At 39.0% G+C, this 24,560-nt stretch overlaps 1 protein-coding gene across 4 annotated transcripts in view; it reads left to right on the top strand.

Annotated features, from left to right (window-relative positions):
- The window catches only part of ANKS1B (ankyrin repeat and sterile alpha motif domain containing 1B), a gene marked incomplete at its 5' end in the record, with an annotated part of 460,979 nt that overhangs the window by 286,667 nt on the left and 149,752 nt on the right, over positions 1 to 24,560 (top strand). For all 4 annotated transcript variants that reach the window (XM_082485311.1, XM_082485313.1, XM_082485312.1 and 1 more), the window contains one exon: positions 12,833 to 12,985. In XM_082485311.1, coding sequence (XP_082341437.1) covers positions 12,833 to 12,985 — 153 coding nt within the window. The remainder of the gene's footprint in view (positions 1 to 12,832; positions 12,986 to 24,560) is intronic.

Below are 24,560 nucleotides of genomic sequence, written 5' to 3'. Positions count from 1 at the left end.
TCTACTGGCTTTGCAGACACGTTTTTTGCATGTGCAAATGTCGCATAAAGTAATGTCATTGTGTTGGACCCACTTTGTATAGATGCAATTGACACACAAAGTAAAGGAGAGTAAAATCTGCAGTTTGAAGTGATGGCTCTTTAGCATTTATTTTAGTTATTTTTGGCTTTTCAATCTGTTTATAGACTGTTGTTACATATGTGTAAATAAGGCTGTCAATGAATCCCAGATGTTTGTCTTTATATAGCAGTTGGCCTGGAAATACTTTGTCCGTTATATAAGTATTCTTAAAAGCCTTGGATGAAACATTGTTTTCCTAATACCTGCCTTTAATGTAAGAGGTGGAGATTTTCTGCAGGCTTCATATTTGATTTGCTGCCTTGTACAGGAATTTTGCTTCTCAGCTGTGGATAGAATAACTTACAGTCATCGTTTTTGGTGCTAGCTGATTAAACTATAGATTTTTAAATCAGTAATAGAAGGGATGGTTCTTATATTTTGCATACCAGAATATATCAGCGGGGGCTTCTACTAGCATCCCGAACAAGAGACATAGTGGGCCTAGCACGAAAACTTACTATTTTGTTTTGTGAAGCTGTGTAAGGAGAATGAATGGGAGAAGTAGACACCAGTAAGGCTCAGAAAGCTGCCACATGTGATGCAGATACGTAGTGCAAGGTACTAGGGCAGGAATAAAACCTGATATAATATGTGTGGAGTGCTCTGGGAGCAGCGTATGTGGAATAGCTGAGGTAAATAGAGATTAGTCTGCTTGCGTTTGATAATACTGGAGAATGAGAAGAGTTATTAAAGGACTTTTCAGTCCAGAGCACGAGGCTGACATTGCTGGAAGAGGCTTTTTGATAAATTGTGTCTTACTAGATAAGTTCTTCTGAGTCACTCGTAACAGAGAACAAGGATTTCTTTTGTGAAAAATGAGTAGTTGTGAATAATATCTGTATCTGGATGTGCTAGTCAATCCATATAGACTGCAATAGAATCTGTGCACTGAAACACCAAAGATTATTAAAGACAATAATATTCCACATACCATATTAGTCAAGTGAGATAAACAGTACAAGTAGTACGGTATATAAAAGTAACATGTGATGAATTACAACAGATATTTAGGGTTTAACTCTGAATTTATGAATTTTCCAGCAATGCTGTAATTCAAAGAAAATTTTGTAATCTTAATCCTGCTCTGAGCTGATGAAATATTTTTTTCTGGTTTTCATACTTCTTAGTGATCAGCTTTTTCATATGCTTGTTTAAATTGTTCAAAATTAGTGAATGGATTTTTAATATATCTTAATTTTAGTGCTGTCTGCATTCAGTAACTGGTGCTTATGAAAACATTGTTAATAACGTCTGCTTTTGGAGAGTACACTAACGCTGAGAGCCAGGTTCTGTCATAAAACTCCAACCGAGGCCTTTTTAAAACGGGCTTAATACAAGAAAGGAGAGCATAACCAAGATCTAGAGATACTCTTGAAACCAGTTGAGAACAAGCTGGTTTCGCGGTTACTTGAAAGAATCAGCATCTTCTGAACCAATGATAATTAAGTAGCACAGAATGGCTTGGCGCATGAGCTGAATAACGCTGAGGTAGTCTTTAGCAGCTTCCCTGTTGAGCTAGGAAAGAGTTCTTAAGGAGCGAGTTCTTAACATGCCTTTGAGGCAAGAGTGCTACACCAAACCAAAGGCAGTCAAAAGCTGACGCTCTGCGTCACATTTCTTCACTTACATGGCTCAGCAACGCAAGAGAGCTTACATGGTAAAAATACATAGTTCCTATTCAAACCCCAGATCTTCTGAAGGAAGACACAGCTGTGTTAATAGTTCTGGGGCCCACAAATTGGGATCATGGTAAGTTTTATCTGATGCAACCCACCCTTGCTGTATTCACAACAGCTTGCTGAAAATCTAAAAACCTTTCACATCCTGCAAGGAACCGTGAAACGTTTCTGTATATCTGTTTGTTTGTTGATAAGTTCAGCTCTGTCATCGCGCATTCAAAATAGTGCATACCGTCCAAATAATTTAAGATCTCAAACCATAATTGGAGTCTCACTAATTTGAATCTCATTAGATAAAAATTCTTTTCATTTGTTTGTTTTGAACATGTACCTCTTTTCTATTCCTCATTTAATTTAAAACTTGATGACTCCTTGTGTTTTAGTACTTAATAACATTGCTGATGATGTTATTTTTAGTTTTACTATTAATGTTTCCTGTCTTGTGATACTTTTTAACTCAGATTTTGAGGTGGAAGATAAGTGCTTTAAAAAACATCTATGGAACAACACTTCCTGAGAGCCACATACTCAGGCAGTATTAAATAAGCTTAGAGGGAAAAAATTAAGCAACGAATCTATTGTCAAGGTTTTAAAATACACTTTTTTAAAGCTCTTTTTGTTATTCTCATCAGTATTCATCTCTGCAGCCTGAAAATGCAACAGGCATTTTAGTGGCTGAAAAGAAAGACTGTCTTTTTTTACTCATAATTACTGGCTTCCTAAAGAGTGATGAATTTCTATATTTCAAACACCAGGAGCATGTTTAAAAACCACTTTCCAGGGCTTAAAGTAGTTTTAAATAGGAAAAAAAAACCACATACCTGGCCAAATATAGATTAATTAATCATTGTAGTTTCTTGTGCAGTGTTTAACCATTATGAAAAGGTATGTTTACCCAGATTTCTCGAAATATTTTTCCCTAATGTTTCTGTATTTAAGAAGAATATTTCATAAGAGGGTAAACTGGTATGTTTTTAAGAGACGGACAGAGTTGGAATCTTTCTTTTAGATTTCTGCTTTTCAAAATATGCGCTTTTTTTGTTGGATTAGAGCTAGTAGCCCAAATTCTCATCTCACGCTAATGTAATTTAAGTTATTCAAGTTTCACATTAATATTAACTAGATCACTTTATGACTTATTATTATTAGATAAGGTTAAGACACTCCAGTAGAAATATCATTTGTAAAGTTAATTCTTGGAATGGAAATATTTTATACATGACATCAGTCTTAGAGCAAATTTCTTAGCAGAGTTTGATATTGCATTTAAGATTTTTTATGTGAAAAGATTGAAATCAATAAATGTTTGGAGAAGGATTTCATATGTTTTATTAAAAGGAATTTCAGATGTGTCAAGAGTAGAGACAATGTCTAAAAAAGATACCAAAGTTGCAAGTTGAGAAAAAAAAAATATTGAGAAGGGAATTGCGTGCAGGATATGCTTAATTGCCTAAAAAAAAAAAAACAAAATAGCAGTCATGATATAATATTTTAGCCACACTTAAGTGGCACAGGAATCCTAAGGAGCATTGTCAAGTTTTTTTGTCATCTGAAACCTCTGTGCAAGTTACTTCTCAGTGGGTTCCTCCAAAGCTAAAATGTTTTTGAAAATAAGAATTATCCTAGCTTATCTGAGAACTTAGATAAGAAACAGGATTGTTTTTGTGTGGGATGCTCAGTGTATGGCTCCTTCTCCCAGCGCATAATGGGAACACATTCTCTCATATGACAGATGGAAGAAAGATGTTAGCTGAAAGCAGCTTTCTCTTGGCTTCAGAGCTATTCTTAAAGCATGCGTCTTGTTCCTTCCTGCACAGACAGGTCTCAGGATAAAGCAAGTTTGGGAATCTTGTAGCAGTGGTGTGCAGGCAGCCAGCCGCTTTCCTGGGTGCTTTGCAGAACCAGACAAGAAGTGGGATATGAGCACATGCTCTCTGTGAGCAGAGTTATATGAGCAGTAAAGCTGTGCTTCCAAAAAGTGCTGGATCTATTACTCATATGTAACACTCCTTTGTGCGAGCACAGTAAGTCTGGCGTTTAGGAAAACAGAACTACTGTGCATGTGCACATTAACTATGCTGTGTATGTAACAGAGAAAGACCACATCGTATGTTTGCTATTGCTACAGCCCTATTGGCTTCAACATCCCAGAGCTTAGCAAGCTGATTTGAATCCTGGTGTTTAATTCTCTCCCATTCAGCACAGCTGAAAAGCAGATCATTCCAACTTCCATTCCTAAAGACAGCGTCCAAACTAGGAGGTGCTGCAAACCGATATCATAATGTTTGTGACCCTTTCTGGCTATGAGTCCCTTGGTTCCGGTCTGCTGGAAGTGAAGATGAAAGACAGAATTCAAAGGAAGTGCTTTCTACCCTGCTTTTTTTCCTTCTTCTAATGCCTCCGGTAATTACTTTCCAGGTTTAGAAGGAGGCCACTCACCTACTCATTACACTGCTTATAAGGACAGAAAAAAAATGTTAGAATCCAGCATAACACATGAATTTTTCAACTCTGAAACACAAATGTGTAATCTACATTATTTAAGCGATGCAGCACAATAGGAATGGATCGGTAAAACAAGGCAGTTAGATACATCCATGCTATAGTTCAGGATGTTTACTTCAGGCTAGCTTTAGACTGGTTCCATTGGCCAAATATCCCCTCCATGCATGTGCTTCAAAACTGTCTGATGAAAGCAGTCTCACAACCATTTTTCTCTTAACTGAGCCTATCAGTGAGCCACCCTAGGCATGACGTGCTGTCAATTATCTGCATCATGTAGACAAGAGCAGTATGTCACAGTTACAGCCACTATTGCCCATACAGTGAGCCTTATTTTTCTTCCTGCTTCTTTTATACTTTCTTGTTTATGGTTGACTCCATATTGCCTACTGCCTACTCTGAGAGTAGTCAGCAGGCAAGGAAATTTGAGAGGAAGTGCTCTTCTTTTTCTATGGCGATTAGACTAGGACCTGCATTAGACTAGACCTGCATGAACTGACTTGGACTTTCTGTACATCCTTTGTCCGAGAAAGAAGACATGGATAGTTGCTTTCTGAGAGCCTTTGCTGCCGTGGCTGTTCTGCCATAGGCCTTCACCGTTCATGTGTTCATGAGCTCCATAAGGGCTCCTGTTGCGATCCACATTCCCATCTGCAACCTGTCCGCAGGCAGCTATAAACCACAAAGACTACCACTCAGTTGTCCTACACCTTTACTCATTGAGGCATATTTATGAACATATTTTCAGGTCACCAAAAGGCCTTCCGATACCCATATGGTCCATAATTCCAGTGCTGGACTCAGAGTGAACAATAGCATTTTCTCTAGGGGCAGTACTAGTGTTAGCAGCATCTGGATACTGTATGCCTCATGGGAAATGCTGTGCGCCATCTGCATAACTGGGTCATGAGACCATACATATCCAGAAGTGGAGCAAGTACCCAGTTTAACTATGACTCTATCACATACTGTGTGAAAGTAGACTATGGCTTTGGCCATTTGCCTGCAAGATAGCAGGCTGCAGGACAGACCAGACACAAATATTTCCAATGTTTCCCAGACTATAGGTCTGGGCTGTGTTCTGCACAGCCCCTGCGAGGTCACGTTTAAGTCGTTTTAACTTTTTAACAGACTGAAAAAGCAAAGACCAGTTTCTTCAACATCTGTAAGCACGGCCCTCTCTTCTCTTTGAATATGCCCAGAGCATCAAGGATGGCACTTGTGTCCAGGCTGCTGCACCTTCCCAGATGAAGGGAAGACCAACCAGGAGTGACTGGAGTAAAACAAGGAAAATGCTATTAACACCGAATGTTAGATTCACTGAATGTGAATCTAACTAGGTCAGAGGGTACTTTTCTATGTTCCTTCTCACCAAGAAACCCTTCTCTATGTCCTCCTCCCCCTCCTCCAGTGCAATAAGAGCTTTTGTCCCATTCCCTCCCACCTTTCATCTATCAAGAGAAATGATTCATCTCCCCTGTGCCTATGCCTTTGGTCAAAACACTCCATTCAGAGAATGACTCTCCCCTTTCAGTCTTATTATGGGCTGCTAGTACATTTTATTCAAGGCTTTGTACCCCAGAGGGTCCCTAGCTGTACCTCTTTGGTCTAAGAAATGATCTCTACCTGCACAGCATGCCATGGCCAAGTTCTCTGTCTCACATGCAGAGGTTTGAAGGTCTCCAGAGAGCCGCCAAGGTGGCCTCCGGAGGTGCCACGAACAGCCCATGGCTCATAATAGCGGCTGCCCAACCCCAGAGAACACACTTGCTAAGAAGACATCTATCATTAAAAAAAAAAAAGCTGAAAATTGTAGTGACTAATGACACAAACATTTTCCTGAGGGCTGGCACAGTCCACCATGGACGAGCGATGACAAAAATGGGCCAATGTGGCCTAACAAAGCAGGCAGGAGCAGCACTTGCAGTTGTGGGCAGAACAGAAGAGGTTCCAGCAGTCACCACAGTCTGATGCAACTTGAACACCTAGAAAGGGTCTGCAACAATGAGATACATAACAACGCCTCTCCACGGAAGCAGTATTTCTTCCCTCAGGATCGGCCCTGCCTCCTTCTTCATCTGTCTCTTGTTGTTTCTGCAGATGGCCCACTGGTCACAGCAGAGAAGCATAGTTAGACACCTCTGGACTCCTCACAGCAGTAATGAGGTCAGCAGCCTCCTGATACTGACACCAGGTTACCCTGCTATCAGGAGGCTTTCCACTTCCCTGCAGTATAGGTTGACGATCAGCATCATTCCCTTGGGGCTGTAGTTAGCATCCTGTGGGAACTTCCGTGAAGCTGAGGAGATTGATAGGTTTTCTGACCATCAAAAAAATAGCCTTAGTAAAAGGTGGATGATAATAAAATCATTATAGAAGCAACAAGAAATACAGCAAACAGTTCTGAGCTAGGCAACAGAAAGTGAGGTAATTAAATCAGAAAAAGCATCGAGAAAGGAAATTTTATGACTCATGAAGAGTTAAAGGCAGTTGACAGCAAATACGATGGTATACCTCCACCATTCGGTCCACATGTGCATGTGTGTTTTCTCCCATTGAAGGTGGTAAGGTTGTCAACCACTTGATTCAGATCTTTGTGATCCTATTAGAGGTTGAAATGCATTTGGTGCATGACTGGTGCTGAGCTTTGTTACCTTCCTCCAAAAAGAAAGCTGGATAGTGCATACCCAGACTATTCTGCAAAGGAAACAAATGCAGAGTAGATGACTTTCAAATTGTACCATGCCACCAAACCATAGTCCTGTTGGGCCAAAAAGATCACCACTAGTTCAATGCCTGAGTGGGATAAAAAATGATAGGTGCAGTTGATAACGTTATCTAAAGTTAAACAGGCAGAGATAGTCAGGATCCAGCAAAGGATGAAAGTTTGACTTTGGAGATGTCAGTCCATGCTAATATCCAGTTTTTGAAAGCATGCCTGTAGAGCTCTAGCTCTATGCACTGAAGTACCAACAAATATCCACAGAACTGCTTTTAGAAATCATATTCATAGAAGCTCTTGAGATCAAAGGCCATAGCTTCTGCTTAGTCCACAAATTCCAGATTTAGGTCTTCTTAAGATTACATTATATGCAACTGAAATGTTGCATACATCATCCTCAGTAATACTGAATGAGACCTATTCTTCCCTTGCCCCAGACATTGTGTCTGATGAAGAACTGGGAGGTCTTTCCAGTCTTCCGGATGTGGATCTGTTTAAATTTTTCCAGAAAGAAAAAAAAAAAAAAAAGTGTGTGTTCATCTGTTTTCCTTCAAACTCAGAAGATTCCAACTGCAAAAATCACGGAAAGGGTGCCTATTGCAATGCTGGCAATCTTAGGCAGGATACTGTGAACTCAGTTCATGGTATTCTGGGTTTACCACTGAGGCAGGATCCTGAGTCAGGCACTGCTGTGAAGTGAACGTGCCTGTACTGTCTTTTTACAGTAAGTGCCACAAGACGACGGAAGGCTTTTGATTAGCAGAAAGAAGTCAAACATTATTAGAACACAGGCTTGAATAGTTAACTTTTTTAATATGTGACAAGGTAGACAGAATACAAACCCAAAAGGTTTATGTACAGCTCTTCCCCACCCACTGTGTCTTTGCAGGCAGATCCCTGTTTTCACTCTGTGGCTTTCTCAACAGCAGCAAATGCAAAGTCTTCTCAGGTCCTTAGGGAGCTGTGCGCGTCCCCCGTGAGAGCTGCATCTCTGCCCCTGTCTGCAGGCTCAATCTCTGCACAGACACCAAAGGCAGCAGCTCCACGTGGTGCCCCCTGTGCCATCCAGGCCCTGTGGCCTTCAGAAGCGTCACTCTCCTGAGCCTTTTCTTTCACTGCTCCAGAGGAGGAATCATCTCCTCTTCCAACAACATGATCACATTTGTAAAGTACATGATATATACCAGACAACTCACAAAGACAGAAAAAAAAAAAAGAACTGATGGCTCCCCCATTACCGTCATCCAGACTGGTAGTTGTTAGTTTTATACAAGTTCCTGAAAGTGCTGCTTAAATCTCTCAGCTGGGCCAGCAGTTTAAAAGAAAGCATTCTGGGCTTGCTAAAAAGATTTTTCTTGCAAACCAACAAAAGTGTAAATTCACTGTAATCGTAGCCATCGTTTAAAAAGCTGTAAAAGTCAAGTCATCTCTTTCTCCTTATACAGCAGATAAAAAGCTTGATTTTAATACAAGCAGTTTTGAGATCCACCAGATAGTGATATTACCTGTGGAGAAAATAGCATTCGTTCCCCATCTGTCTGAGAAGATCAGAGAAAACTGGTAATAGTCCATGTTACTGAATTCACCTTGATGCTTCTGGTGCATATGTGATTACTTTGAAGATCCGTTTGTGTTTATTTGGCTACCTTTCAGAGACAAAAAGTCAAGTACGTTCTATCCTAATGTAAAATACTCTATAGATATAACAGTGATGCACCTGTAAAGAGACTGATGTACAGATGATTTCTTGTAAAGGCTTTCTCAACCCATTAGGATGCTACTTGACATTACTATTTTGTTATGAGAAACAGCTCTTTCTGGCTTCTGCTTTCTATTCGTTTCAAAGGAAGCGATACTGGTGATAGATCAATAGGACCAAGGAGAGGAATCTCCCATGCTTTGTGTTTTCTTCCATGGTTCGTTTATATCATATTTTATTAAACATTTATTTTTCTCTAAAGCCTATGGGCTTCATTCCTAGCCTTCTCCGTCATCGGCATGCTAAAATCATCTGCAGTGAAACAGCTCATACAGATATTGTTCTTTAAAGATAACAACCGAATGAACTAGTAGCAGTGTCTGCGGAAGAACAATACTGCCCCTATTTATGAGCAGTTAATAATTGAAAGGCTGTCATATCTTGAAGCTTAGAGATTTTGTACTGCTCTGAGTCAAACAGTGTGCACATAGCTGCTTAGATGTTTGACACCACTGGTGCGTGTGTTGTAGCTGGTGCAAAATGATTGAAATATTATACATGGAAATACAGTCAGTAGATAGGAGGATTCTTTCTTTCAAAGAAAAAAAAAAATATCAATCAGCAAATAGCACCAGCAAGGAAGCCTACAGGGTGTAAATGATCTGTGAGAAGAGTCTAAGATCGTGGTGCAGTATAGGAAAAAAAAAACCAAACAGTCCAAGAGCCGTGACCTATTAATGAGGACTGGGATAAGATGCAACTAAACTGGAGCTCTGATAAAGTAAAGGGGCAGCACTTCCAGACAGATATTTCAAAGTGGCTTAGGGGTTTTTTTTATTTAAAAACTCCATAACATTTTATATGAAAAGCGGATACTATTGATGGTACTGTCACGTCTAGATAACCAATCTATCTGTCGATAAATATTTGAAAGGAAAACATTCAGCCAGCTATGAATGACAGTTAATAAGCTAGTTGATGTTATTAACAGACAGAACAAAACTTTCCATACAAGAAGACGGATACTGGAAGTTTATTAATTTTCATATATTAGACACATTTCAGAAAATCTGTTTTAGATAAGAGATCGGTACTTGGCTCATGACAAAACAAAATACTGCTGAAACTTCTGGCAAATATTCTAGTTCTGAGATTAATTTTCTGCGATAGGAGCAGCAGGAGGGGGCTGCCATGCCAGGGCAGGTGGACTGGGAGGTGGGGGGGGACAGTGGGGCAGGCAGGGAGCACCTGCACAAGGGGTGGTGGCAGTGACGCATCTTGGGGGTAAGGATGGGACCAGGTCGATTCAGGAGGGCGAGTTGGTGGGTGAGGATCAGCAAGGTGCATGGCTGGGCACAGACGCATAGCTCGGGCGACCGTCAGGGACATGGACTTGAGCTCTCATGCAGCTCCTGCAGAAGGTGGGGTGGCCCCAACCAGGATTCTCACTGCTCTTTCTCACACAGGTCTGACCCAAGGCTACGCAGCTGCACCATCTCCCACGTGGCCTTGAACACAGGCAGCCAAATCTCCGGGGCAGGGAAAGGGAAAATGCTTGCAGAGCAAGCCCGACAACGGGCCAGTGTATTTTCCTGTAGGCTGTTGGGTGACCCAATGAAAATTTTGTCTCTTGGCAGCAAATCCAACGAGTGAAATTGTCACGTACATCTCAGTAGTTCCTGGTCATTTGGCTTATTGGATTGCTCGCCTGCGTTTGCTTGCCTGCAGCCCTTCGCAACACACCATAGGAGAGTGATTATCTATTTTAACAACCCTTCTGACAGAGATCTCCAGTGGGAACTGAGAATTCAGAAACTTCCCATGCTGTGTTTGTTTTTTACAGAGGCTGATGGGTTACCAGAATCGTGGACCAGACTGCATGAGATTTTTCAATCAGCAGGTCAAAAAAAAAAAAAAAAATCATGTTAAAATCGGGACTTATTAAACACGAAGATCAAATAGTAATAAACAAAAGAAATAATTTGCATAACATGCCCCATATGGGTACATTGAAAATTGTTTCAAAGATGCTTTGCTGCTCTTTGTTAAAGAAAGAAAACAAAAATACATTAGATCTTTCAAAAGTAGTGTGTTCCCTGTGGGCCCCGTACATCTTCTTCACGTCTTCTCTGTATTAGATTTTTCTTCTACAGTTTATCGGGTCCTTTCTCTTCAAGTGTCAGTTGTTTAAGCGTACCTCATTTCAAATCAGCTCTTGAAATAAGCTTCCCAGGAGTCAAAGCTACCAGAGTCCTCCAACATTTTTGCAGTCTGCTGGACAGGCTACTGTCAGTCTAAGATTTGAAGTGTGAATGACAATGAAAGAGGAATTTGACATGCATTTAACATCTAAGAATTTCATTCTAAATTAGGATGAAACTAAATTCCCAAATGTCAAGTTCAACAACAAAACTGAATTCTTATTTTCTAATATGACTCCTTTGTTACAGAAGTGACCTGAAAGGCTACAATTCCCATTGTTAATTATGTGATTTTTCTTGTCTGTCTTTTGTGATTTAAGATAATGATTTCACTACATCATTTACGTATTTCCGTTAATATTTCATATCCAACATTTGCAGCAAAAGACCAAAGAGCAAACTGTCATATCAACGATGCAGTGTTCCTGCATCACTCTTCTCTGATACTGCAGGAAACCGAGACGGAGATCACGCCACGCTGGCTTTCTGCGTTTGAACAGGCAGATCAACGAACACTACTGTGGCTTTCAAATGCAGACTTTAATTTTTTTCTCTGCTTTGAATTCAAATTGTATTTCAAATAAACTGAGAAAAATAAATTGGTTCAGGCAAGATATTAAGGTCAGAATTCTCTCCTTTTTAAATTACTTTGTCACTCACTTCAAACTTAAGCTCAAAGCATTATGTTTCTGTCACACTTCCCTTGTTTCTCAGAAAGTAGGAATGTAGGCAGAAAAGGGATACTGGCTTTCACCATGTGCAGTGTCGCTCTTGCACAGTCGGGAGATCCTATGCAAAACACAAGGTTTCTAAACCTCTAAATCTTCTTAACAGTTTACCAGTTCAGTGTATTGTCGAGTTAGCAACAGTTACACTTCTGTAGAAAGATGATACACGTCTAATACTGTTGAAAATGAAGGGTATTGCGTAGTTTTTTCTACCTCATTCTAGTTCTACTTCTGCCACTACTGCAAATTACTTTAAAATTCATAAAAACAGTATGGTGTAACAAGCTACACAGATGGAGGCTTTATACATTTTTATGTTTAATGGCTAGCTTGAAAATCTTCACCTGTGTCACTGAGAGGCAATTGTGAAAGAGAAATTGCGGCTCTTTACTTCTTAGCAGCTTAACAAAATTCAGAAAAATAAGTTGCCAGGGGTGTTTCTTCGTTTGTTACGAAAACAAGATTTATGTGGTTATGCTTTCTGTGCCTGTGTTGCTATATGAATGCAGGTGGTGCGCTTCTGTGGAAGTCATTTTGTCAATTCCACTCCAATAATATTTGGGTTGATTGTCCAATCTCAAGCAACTTTACAGACAGAGAAGAATCTAAAACTCCCAGGAGTTCCTTGAAAAATGTGACCAGGTGGAGGAAAGAGACTTTTTTAAGCCTCCACTGGGGGCAGAAAAATATAATGCAGCTTCAGCCATTATAAAATATCAGGTAACCTACTAGGAGAGATATGTTTGGAATAATATAACCAAGGCAATACGTTTCACTTGCCGTTTGATACCAAAAGATACGTTCCTCCATCTAATTTCTTCCCCTTCTATGAAATCTTAGGTGCAAATCTGACATTTTTGTGCCGTCAGGATATTAATAATGTCTCTTTCTCACTCTTTTGCCTTCACTCACTTATGGATTCTCCGATGTCTAGTAAGAACTGAAGTCATGCTGTATACTCTGGTTTAAAAAGCAAGCAGACATAAGAAAAAGATCCATTGAAAACTAAGGTTTTTTAGTGCTTTTGCTCACAAAATTGTTTCAAGTTGTAGTAATCATTAAAAGAATGTTGATGTGAGAATAAGATAATTCTGACCCAAAGAAAATAATATAAATAACTGCTGTTCTGAAAGGTGTTCAATGAATATTGTCAGTAATTCTTACTCATTCTTATTTTTCAGATGAAGCAGATCGGTCACGATGGCTACAACCCCACCTCTGTAGCTGAATGGCTGGATTCCATTGAACTGGGTGACTATACCAAATCCTTTCTAATTAATGGCTATACATCGATGGACCTTGTGAAAAAAATCTGGGAGATTGAATTAATTAATGTAAGTTGAGCAATTTATAGCAGTAGTTTCTCCTAAATACATTATAGTATTTGCCCTTACGTACCAAAGAGAAAGCACAACAGCAAATTGCACTACAAATACTGTCATCAAGTACTGTCAATGATTACAGCTTTCATGCCTATACCTGGGTTGACTGTACACTTTGCTTTCATTTGCTTTGCCATTGTCTTTAGCATGGTATTTAATCAACATGATTGTGTCACCGCTTCAGGATGCTGAATGACATTTAAAAATATATTTTGGTAGTTTATAGCTACAAAGCATGTCTTTGCTTTTAAAGTGCCTAACAATAGTACGCCTTGTAAAGATACTTACCGTTTACTTTTTCCACATGCTCTGGCTAAATTAAATATAAATTAAGGAAACCTTATATATAGTTAATAAGTTACGCTAAAGGAACAAAATATTTTATTTAATTGTCACTTTTGCTTGAAACGTTATTTACATGAGTCAGTGAAATTAGATGCCCACATATGGGTAACTATAAACTTTAATGTGGACTGCACTGCAGAGTAATTTGGAATTAGATGAATTTTGTACTGTTACAGTGAAGACATTGACAGTACAGCTTTGCCTATGGAATTTTCATGTAGGTTATCTGTCTGAAACCGAGTTGTTTTTATAAAGATGTATAAAGTTGTTTTATAAAAGATAGATGATTATATCTTTGGATCTACTGTGGCTTTTGAAATCAACTGTACTGTCAGTTTATCTGGACTTGAGGGCAATCCCTACATGGAGAAAAGCCCAATGTCATAATTTATGGGCTCTTCGCAGACAAGAGGCAGTGCTCTTCCTTCCAATGTAGGAGATACTGCATCTGTGCCTCTAATTAGCGCCTAACTCCTAGAACAGTCAAAGGGCTACCAGAAACCATAGGCAATCAATCATAAGTTAGAGCAGCTGATACTGCTTCATATTGGGAAACAGTTCCCAGTGTGTCCCAAGCTGAAGAAATGGAGAACATAATGATGGTGCAAAGCCATGATTCAACGCAGTAACTGGTGCATGAAGCACAAGCAGGTATAGCGCAAGACCAGCATCTAAAGAAAAGAGAAAAAAAAGAAGAAAAAAAAAAAAAGAAAAGGACGTATTTAGTATTATCTGAAAGACAAAACCGTTGCACATTAGAATTTCTCTTCTTGCAGCTATTCTTACAATACAGGTAACGTTAACTAGCACAAAAATGTAGAGTAATAGTAAGGACCAAACTCTGCCTTACGTGTTGCGTCTGTTGCCTTCAGTGTATGTTGTAGGTGTATAATTGAAGTCAGGATATGTTTGATGCTATTGTGGGTGTCTGCTGCTAAGCTATTAATGACTGTAAGTCTTTTTTCTATAAGCAGCTGGAATTTTAATAAGAACTGGGAACCCTTTGCTCCAGAAACTAATATAGATTAACGACTAGCACTGAGTTGAGAAAAGTGGAAGTCTCTGCTCACATTGTCTTCTGTAACTTAATTTTGCATCCCAAACATTTTGCCATAATCAATTCGGAAACAAATTACCCTTTAGCTCCCCCAAGTGGATCATTAAAACCTCATTAAAGGTTTGTGGTTTGATTCCAAACTTGCTTAAACTTATGAAAAAGGAGGTACCTGCACTGAAGTTAACAGGAATACACTTCTGTAAAATTAGTATAAAACAGACCAGTGTATATCCTTCTAACTTCACAGCTTAACATCATGTTCTCTTTTAAGGTCTGTACTTCTTGGGAAAACTCTCCCTTTTGCCATGAGTTGCAAGAGGAAGCTGTTAAACAGCTGTTTAAATATTTGTATAGATACAGATACCTATAGAGATAAATATTTCTCCCATCTGAGATTGGATTATGTTGTTCAAGAGTATAGTAAATAAAACGGTTCCACATTCTCAGAATTTCTATTTTAGTCCAGTCAGTATATATTTAATTCCCACCCATCAGTAGTAGCTAACTGTAATGAAATAATGTTCACTGAGAAAATCTGTAGCTTAGAAAAGTATTTACTGTTATTTTTCTGTTTCAATTGAGGGGAATCTTTCAGAAATGGACAAGAAATTGGTTTGAAGCATTGTGCAGTCTCGCAGAACAAGATACTTATCTCTGACTAGCAGGCCTGCTGTCCGAAATCGATTTCAAAGGTCTCAGTTCCCAATCGGGCGATGGCAAACAAGAGCTTATTACAGAAAGTTCTTCATAAAGGAATGCATAAAGGTCAAAGCGACTAACTCTGGAATAGGACTCCTGACTTGAGTAGGTCAGAATCCAGGCACTTGAAAAATGAGAGAAAAAACAGACTCAACACCCTGAAAAGAATGGAGAGAGTATCCTTGGTTTGGTGGTTCTTGGTGCTTAAGTTGTAGGTGGAGCAAGAAGTTTCATTTGCACTTACACCAAATACACAATAAAAATGTATCAAAGGCTACCAGTATGATAACTTTTTCATTTTAGTTGTCAGTTTAAACAGGTGCAGCCACTGAATTTGACATAAAAGCCATTCCTGCTTTGGTGCAAGGAATCCCTTAGCTCGTATTTGGTGCTTCTTTCCATTAAGCCATTGGGAAATCAAATCATCTGTGGCTTCTGGAGGGACAGAGACAGATTTGAAGGTAGAGATAATTTCTTCTGTTAGGTAAACTATCATAGCTGAAAGGACAGAGAAGAGAAGAGGACATAAATTTTTCACAAGCTCTTCTTTACATCTTAAAAACTGAAAATTCTTCAATTGTCTTCTTTCTGCAATTTTTGTGATTGTCAACTTACATGCCTGTGAATAAAGTTCATGAAGTTTTAGATATTTTTTTTCCTGGGTATAAACTACTGCTAAGGTCATCCTTTATCATAATAGATCTCAACATACTATCGTTAGTTTTACCTATCACGTGCCTCTGAACTTCCATGTGTGATGCTGACCAAGAAACTTTTCTTCTACTTCAGGGCATAAATCTAGTAAGTTATTAAAGCAAACAGTTCTCTTTTTTTGAAAGACATAAAGAAGAAAGCATATTCTGAAAGTCTCCCTGCAGCTGAATGAAGCTGGCCTCCCTAAATTCCCTGCATAATCTATAAAGGATGGTGAAAGAAAGGATCACCCAGAGGATGAGTCAGGCTGGTTAGATTAAGCTTAATTATCTGGATTGCTTGTTTGTCTCTCCCTGCTGACATACAGAGATGCGAAGAAGATTAGCTTTAGTATGAGTGTTGATCTGCTTGAGGGCAGGAAGGCTCTACAGAGGGATCTGGACAGGCTGGATCAATGGGCTGAGGCCAATGGTATGAGGTTCAATGCGGCCAAGTGCCAAGTCCTGCACTTGGGTCACAACAACCCGGTGCAGTGATACCGGCTTGGGGAGGAATGGTTGGAAAGCTGCCTGATGGAAAAGGACCTGGGGGTGTTGGTTGACAGGTGGCTGAATGTGAGCCAGCAGCGTGCCCAGGTGGCCAAGAATGCCAATAGCATCCTGGCTTATATTAGCGTGGCCAGTAGGACTAGGGAAGTGATCGTCCCCCTATATTGGGCACTGGTGAGGTCCCACCTCAAATACTGTGTTCAGTTTTGGGCCCCTCGCTACAGGAGGACATTGAGGTGCTGGAGCACATCCAAAGAAGAGCAACAGGCTGGTGAAGGGTCTAGAGAGCAAGTCTTATGAGGAACAGCTGAGGGAACTGGGGTAGTTTAGACTAGAGAAAAGGAGGCTGAGGAAAGACCTTACTGCTTTCTGCAACTACCTGAAAGGAGGTTATAGTGAGGTGAGTGTCAGTTTCTTCTCCCAAGTAACAAGCGATAGGACGAGAGGAAATAGCCTCAAGTTGCACCAGGAGAAGTTTAGATTGGATAGTAGGAAAAATTTCTTCCCAGAAAGGATTATCAAGCTTTGAAAGAGTCTGCTCAGGGAAGTGGTTCAGTCACCATCCCTGGAGGTATTTAAAATACATTTAGATGTGGTGTTTAGGGACATGGTTTAGTGCTGGACTTGGTAGTGTTAGTTTAGGGTTGGACTTGATAATCTTAAAGTTCTTTTCCAATCTAAACGATTCCATCTGAGAAGGGGTGAGGGAATTGCACTTTTACTATAATTATTTCATTTACTGATGGTAAATTAATGATTTACTTATGGTAAACTGTACTCTCGAAGACCTTGGTTTCTTATTTTTGCTTTTAAACATATTCAGCATCATTCAATTACCCAGAATAAAATTGTGATCACTGAAGAGAATTTATAGTAGAAAAAGCAGTAACAACAACAAAAAAAAAAAACAAACCAAAACCTAAAGGTTCTATGATTAAAGTTAACCTTTGTGAGTTATCCCTTAGTCCCATGATCAGAGCTTTGAATCTTCTTAAAAAGAACAGTTCTTACTCTATTTCCAACAATGCTTTACCATCCTTGAAAGTGACTACCTAGGCAAACACATTTTTAAAAAAAACTGCAAGGAGAATGCCAAGCATATGAGAGAGGGAGAAGGTCTGAGACACCGGTGGTAAAGGCCATCTTCCCTCAGCTTCTCTGGTCCTCCAGCTACCTCATTGGCATTAAGAAAGAAATTTAATATGCAGCTTCCTGCAATTTATTGCAAATTATTCCAGCAAGGTAATGTCTGCTCTAACTTACATGCTAGTTTCTTTCAGACTTTTATATATAAGTATATAGCGTGTGTGTTTCTTCAAGCACAATCTAGCAGCAATTACTTAAGCGTTTGAATCGGAAAAGTCATTTTAAAAGGTATAAATTTGTGTTTCTTACAAGCTCCCACCAGTATTCTCAGTCCTTTTTCAACAAGCCAGACTTTGAAATTTAAATTCTATTTCACTAATTCATTTGTCATTTAGGTTGAGAATTTTCCCGGGTCCATTTTCTTCATTATTTTCTCAGGTATATGCTTCTTGGGAAGTATCATTCTAATTTCCTTATCGTGGGATTGTAAGTATTCAGAACGCCTTCTCCCAGCATTGGTTTTCCCAGCACTTCTAGGTTTGTCTCCCAGGTTTCTTGGCTCATTAGAGAGGTCAGATTCTGTACCCAGATCCAGACATCGTTTATTCGATGCTGTAGCTACATGGAACTTTTCTGAAATATATATAATCTGCTGAAAAAAAGTCCACTATGTTCTGAAATCCCCTAACCCACCTAAAGTGTGCACCTGTGCTTGAAAGTATAAATGCTCTTCTACATGACTAATCATATTATTCTTGTCTGTTATTCTGGATTACTTACGTAACCCTCCCCCTCGGGAAGTCTCTCTCTGCAGGGAACTTTTACCAAAAAGCTTCTTCAGGCAAGATATAAACAGCTTAAAAGCACAAAGCGAGTTATTTATCGTCTAACACACACACAATACTTTGTAAGACTAATGAACTAGGCATTAAATCAACCCCCACCAGATGAGTCACTAAGTCCACTGGGCGAGTAGTCATCGCTCAGGTAGGGGAGGGCTTGGCCCCTGTTGCCTCCTGGAACAGGCTGATCTGTGATGTTGCTGCCTTCTGATTTCCTTTGTTTTCCTTGCCATTTTCTGCCTTCTCATGTGAGCGTCGTTATCCTTGAATCCTCGAGGTGCCAGTTTCCCCTGTCTCAACAATCTTACTTATGTCTGCAACTTTACCTTTCTTATCTCGCATGCTTCCAGCCTGCGCACTCTCTCGCAGCTCCTTCTCACGCCCTAGCAATTTCTCAGAAGAGAACTGAGAACGCTCGCACAGCTGCGCTGCACGGAAAGTAGGCCTTGAATCACAGATAGCTGAACTCCGGGGAGGAGGGTTGCATGTAAGTGGCCTGCTTTACGTTTCTTCGCAATTAGTTCATCCTGCGCTGCGAGCTGCTTCTATTTTTGTACATCCATCTTTCACATGTCTGGTTCGGTCTTTGTCTCCCGTAAAATTAATGTTGACCAAATGCCGCCGTAAATTCAATTACTGTCCAGATTTTGAGCTTTTGGGGAGGTGGTTTTGATGCTGTTTCTCACCAGTTGCATTCCTGGTTCACATTAGGGTATACTGATTGCTGTTCTGGATCAGATCAAAGATACTAGAGAGAGAAAATAGCTACCAGTGGACTGGCTTCCATTAGTTTATACCTAACTGCTTTGGACCCTCCACAACATCATAGACAAGTTCTGCAATTTAATTTAATTATATACTGTGTGAAAAGGTGATTCTTCAGTTATAGTAAAAGCTGCTACATGATTGTTTCACTGCAACCCACTAGGGTTTGTACTGTAGGAATGAAAGAGCATGAAAATGGCCCTACTGAAACAGATCAGAAGCTTGACCTAACCCAAAGTGCCATAAAAATGGCCTTAAACAGATGACCAGGCAAGGCCACACGTATAGGACAAGCATATTATGAACTATCTGCATAGCATCCTTCTAGTCATTAATAATTTTCAGCTAAGGGACATCTGGAATTGGGGGAGTTCTTCCCAACTGGTCCCTGTCTTACTTACCGAATGAGTTATTATCATTGTCAGGTTTTGTGATCTTACTGCTAGTCTTCCTTCCTGTGGAATTTATAAATATATTGAACAGCAGAGGTCGATTCATAGATCTCTTCAGAAATTCACTAAGAACTTTCTTCCACTGTGAAAACTGCATTTTCTCCCACAGTTTATCCATGAAACTTTCTCCCAGCTGTTTGTCCATGGAAGAACCTCTTCTTATGGCTTAATGCCACGACTCTGGTTGTTTTTCTTAAAAGCCTTTTAAGGGTGGCTTCAACAAAAGACTTTAGAAATCCAGGCAAGCAAGCAGATCAAGCAGACCATCAACCTCATCAACATATTTTTTAACTGTTTTAACTCCAATAGGCTTTTGAGATACGAGGTGCCTTTACATGCAGTCACTTTAACTCTTCCTGGTTGTATTTATCTGTGTGTCCACTACTAGTATGTATTATTGAATTCCTATTACTTTGCCTGGGACAGGCTCAGAGGCTGGTACTTCCATGCATCTTCCGTGAACTTTTTTCAAAAGTTGTCATCAGTTTTGTCACCCTCCAGTGCTCAGAAAACAATAAGATTTTAAGGGAAAAGTTACACATCATTGCTAGCAATTCAGCAAGTTCATCCTTGAATTCCTTCTCTATTTATCTTTTCTGTGCTATGCTTCATTTTGCACATTTCTGTCATTTCTCCTTTCAGTCATCTCATTTGCAAACTGAGGAGTCTTAGTCCATTTTAGCCATTCCGTACTCTTCCTAGTCCTTCTCTGTACAGCTCCAATACGCAGAGTGCCAGCTATACATGTCTAATTTCAAAGTCAGAACTGCTTTATACATATTAAGCTTGAGCCTATAGCTCTAAGTAATGGCAACCACTGTGGTGAACTTAGTTCTCAAAGCTCTCATGAGGCCTTAGCCAACTAGTGCACCTACAATCTCAGTACAACTTATAGTCTCTGCTTAAAGAACTTTAGAAGGGACCACATACTGCTTTCAGATTCCTTGATCAGGTTAGTGTCTCACTTAGCAGCCTCCCCACCTGCTCCAGCCAAGCAGATAGCAACTCCACAGCTCGATTGGGTAATACACACCAAATGGACGGATTTTGTGCAGTGCTTACTTGACAGCTTAATTTCCCATGCTCTATAGCATGAAAATATACATTTTTCTTAGGAGGGCTGTCCTTCAGATTCTGTTTGACAAGTTACTCTGTGTCTCCTCGTGTTATTACTTAATTTCCCAAGCGTGCCACTCTGCAGAGGCACTTTTTGAAGAGGAATGAAACATTACATCTCAATTACATTTTCCAAGACATTGCGACTGCAGATCTACAATTCCTGTTCCTTTTCCTCGCTACCTCAGAGCCCTGGGCTAGATTTCAGATCACTGAGAAGAATTAAGAGTGCTTAGAGCCACAGGCCTTTCTGATCTCCCGGAGACACTGCTGACTGATAATGATGCCCACAGCTCTTCCTGTAGTTGCTTTCTAAATGGCTCCAACAATTTTGATAATTGGAAGAGCTTTCGAGACTGTGAGTCTGCATTAGCAACAGACTGTGGAATCTCAACTTATTAGGTATTTTTTTATTAAAAATAACTTCTATAGTTGTTGAGTTTGGAAAATGTATGACTTTTTCTTTGTTCACTCTTTCCAGACATTCAGGAGCTTATTACTTATGTACTTGATTAAGAAAGGACTTGAAGTTAATTTATGTGAACCAATACTTTTAAAACAGCTACATATATAAGAATATGCACACGCACATATGTGTGCATTTATATATAAACGTATATAATTGAAAGTAAAGAATTCTCCAGCACGCTAAATGATAGACTATCACACTTCAAATGCAAACGCCAATTCTGTAGAGACAACCATATTGATGTACTGGTGCAAGACCAGAAGTCTTGTCTTTCAGAGTTTCTACGTAGCATAAAATGCTCGAGGCTATATATTCTGCAAAAACAAATGTGCCTGTTTTACTAGGGAATAGATACTTCCAATCTTTTAAAGTTTTATGGGACTCTTTAAAGTTCTCTGCCAGGCAAACTGAACTTTAGGTCTTCTCATTCATTAGTAAAGTAGTAGTCTGTGTATGGGATGCATTATGATATTTAAGAAAATCTTTTCTACTACATTTGTGGTGGCTTTTATGTTAAATAACTACAATTTTGAAATGGTTAATGCGCAACCTTGATTGGTTTGGGGAAATATGAAGGAAACTTTCAATATCCATTTAAATTCTCTGGCTCATCTGTTTGCAAAACTATCATAATTAACATAAATAGTAGGATCAAGTACGAAGCAATTTTTTGATGGCAGGATAGTTGCTTATATATTTCAAATCAAATACTCCAAAGATGGGCCTGGAACTGAATAGTTTTCATCATGATCTATTATTTCTTCATAAAGTGAGACATGTATATGGATTTGCTCAGTTGCTGCTACATTAGTGGAACAGTGCTGCAAATGAGATTACATTAATGTGTTCGCTGCTAGAGTTGTAAAAACAAAGGATAACTCTCTAAATTACTCTATTTCCTTTTGAAATGGGATCAGGAGGTTCAGTGCGTGTATGAAAAAAGTTGTGAACTATTATACAAATAGCAAATTTTTTTCCATACACAATAGTTGTGTAGAGTTCATTCATCCAGGGCACCCACAGAGGTCTCAAAAGGGTTGTAATAATGCACGTCTTTGTTTCTTTTGCAAAAATGAAATACTTACCAATTGCAGTCATAGGAAATTTGCTCCATTGGTTTTTGCATTTGAAAATTATTCTTTCTGCTGCCTGATTCTTTCTGCTTGGAATGCTGGTAGCACCTCCATTAGTCACTTGGTTCCTAAGTGATTGGGGATGTTGCTGATCATTTAGAAACTGTTATTATGTTGTAGTATTGCAGTGGATGTTTCTAGAAATCTCATTGGAAGCTCTTCATCCTCAACAAACCCATGGGCCAGTATTGTAACTTCATAACAAGTTTAACTCTTATGTACAGTTTCTGCATGTAACATTTTGCATAGGTAGTGACCTCGTAGCCTTTGAGCGATTTGATGTGCAAACTTCCATCTGTTCCTCACGGTAATGCAAAATACTTTTTAGATACGTCATCCTCTTTCCTCTATGCTGTTACTTGCAAAAGATCAGGAGATGACATAAACCATAGCAATTTCTGTAAACCATCTACTGTTTACCTCTTCCTACTCCCACACGGGATCATGGCAGTGCTCAGACTCAGGAGAAGTGGGAGGAAAAAACACTTCTTTTAGTTCAAATACAGTGCTTTATTCAGTTTACAGTACAACATGGTAAAGAAAGACAGACAAAGCATTTGCACTGTGGACATTTCCATGGCATTTATTTTTTGGTACTATAAAAATCGTTTTGTAATCCATCTGGTGTCATTTTGCACTAGAGGTTATTTAAATAGAAGAGATTATGTAAGTCCTTTGAAATCATTTCCCTAATTCTATATTTATATTTCCTCATATTATGGCAATAATAAAAAAAAAATACTGTTTTCTGATTAAAAAGTGATAGTAAAATAACCATGTTTGATCAGTAAATCTAGCCATTGAAATCTGCAGAATTCTTGTAATCTTTCCCGTTGCCTGCATTTATTTTTAAATGTAAGACTTTTAGTCATATCAAAATGATATAATTTTTTAACAATCACTTTTACCTCTTTTCTGAGGTAAATCTTTGTTCTTATGTTAGAATTCTCAAAACCAGAGCTTTTTTTCCCCTCTCTCTTTTTCTCTTTTTTTCTTTCCCTCTGCCCCACGCTCTCTTCAAAGCTAATTAGAATCAGATAGTGATTGGCAGCAATTTTTAGCACTAATAATCAAAGCTGAGCAATTTTAGCACCTATTGTGTTCCACCTGCAGGATCATTTTCTTGTCCTGTAACACACTAGGTAGCACAAATGATTGATTTATAATGCAGGATAATTTTTTTCGGTAAAGCAACCTACTCTGCCTAGTGCCAGAGAGGGTATTGTCTCTGAAGTAGCCTAACAAAATCTCCCTCCATTCAGGCAGCAAATAAATTGCCTTATCACCTGATTTTCTGTCTAAAATCTTAGTGTTCTATGAGAAGGTTCATATTTCAAGTTTCAGAATGTGATCTCCTTTCCAGGGAGTACAGCAGAAGCAGCCCAACCCAAGGCTTCTCATTCTCTTTAAAAAAGCGAGAAAATAACCCATCTTCCCAGCCCACAAGTTCTCTACAAAACCAGATAAAATAAATAGTCGCTAAATATTTTGTTGTCCTAGGCAACAGCTTGTTCTGCCTTCAGTAGCTTAGAAGAGCCCTGGATAAAGAGTTATATTTTACCAGTTCAACCTTTTCAGTGTTGGTGAGCCTGCAAGAAAAGTGGGTTTCTATTTTAAAATAATGTCCATTTTTAGATGCTGTAATCTTATATTCGTTTAGAAATTTTAGACACGTCCTATTTTGAATTTGGCTTCCTAAACATACAGTCTTAGGACAGCATCCTTCATTACAATAATAATTGTAGTTTGTCGTAAAGGTAGTTCCTCTAAAATGATTTCATTACGAGTATTTAAATTTTTTTTTCTAGACAATATTTGTGCTAGTTTTCTTGGAATAAATTGACTAGTTTGAATGTTTACATTTGGTGTCCCCAGACCCTTCCTCCCATAGTTCTAGCTTATGGCATTTAAAAGCAGATTATGTTGATTGAAAGTCAATGCAAAATACTTGAAGTTTGTGGTAGATAAAAGCAAATGAACAGTGATGTTAAAGTTGTAAAGCAATACTTCTGCCTTTACTTTGAAGAAAATTTGTAGTGATAAAAATCATAAAGATGCGTCCCCTGCTTGCAAAGGAATAAAGCTGCAGAATTTATTACATAATGTTTTCAAGGACTGCAGGACTATTTTGACGCATTTTAAAGAATACTGTGTTTTTCAACTGATACTCCTGTTCAGCAGTGTGCAAAGGAGAAATCATTTTCAAATGTTTTAAAATCTTTCCTTTTTCTGCTTCTTCATTGCTTTATAGGATATGGTGAGGAGTTGGTATTTCCAATAAAAAATTCCCAAGAGTGTATCAGGATGTTGAAGATCAGAAACATTTTGGAAACATTTTCCCTGTACAGCAGATTTTGTTAA

This window comes from Vanellus vanellus (genome assembly GCF_965231255.1).
Source record: "Vanellus vanellus genome assembly, chromosome: 1".
NCBI lineage: Eukaryota > Metazoa > Chordata > Aves > Charadriiformes > Charadriidae > Vanellus > Vanellus vanellus.
Note: the sequence above shows the minus strand (reverse complement) of the source record. Positions and strands in the feature narration are given on the sequence as shown.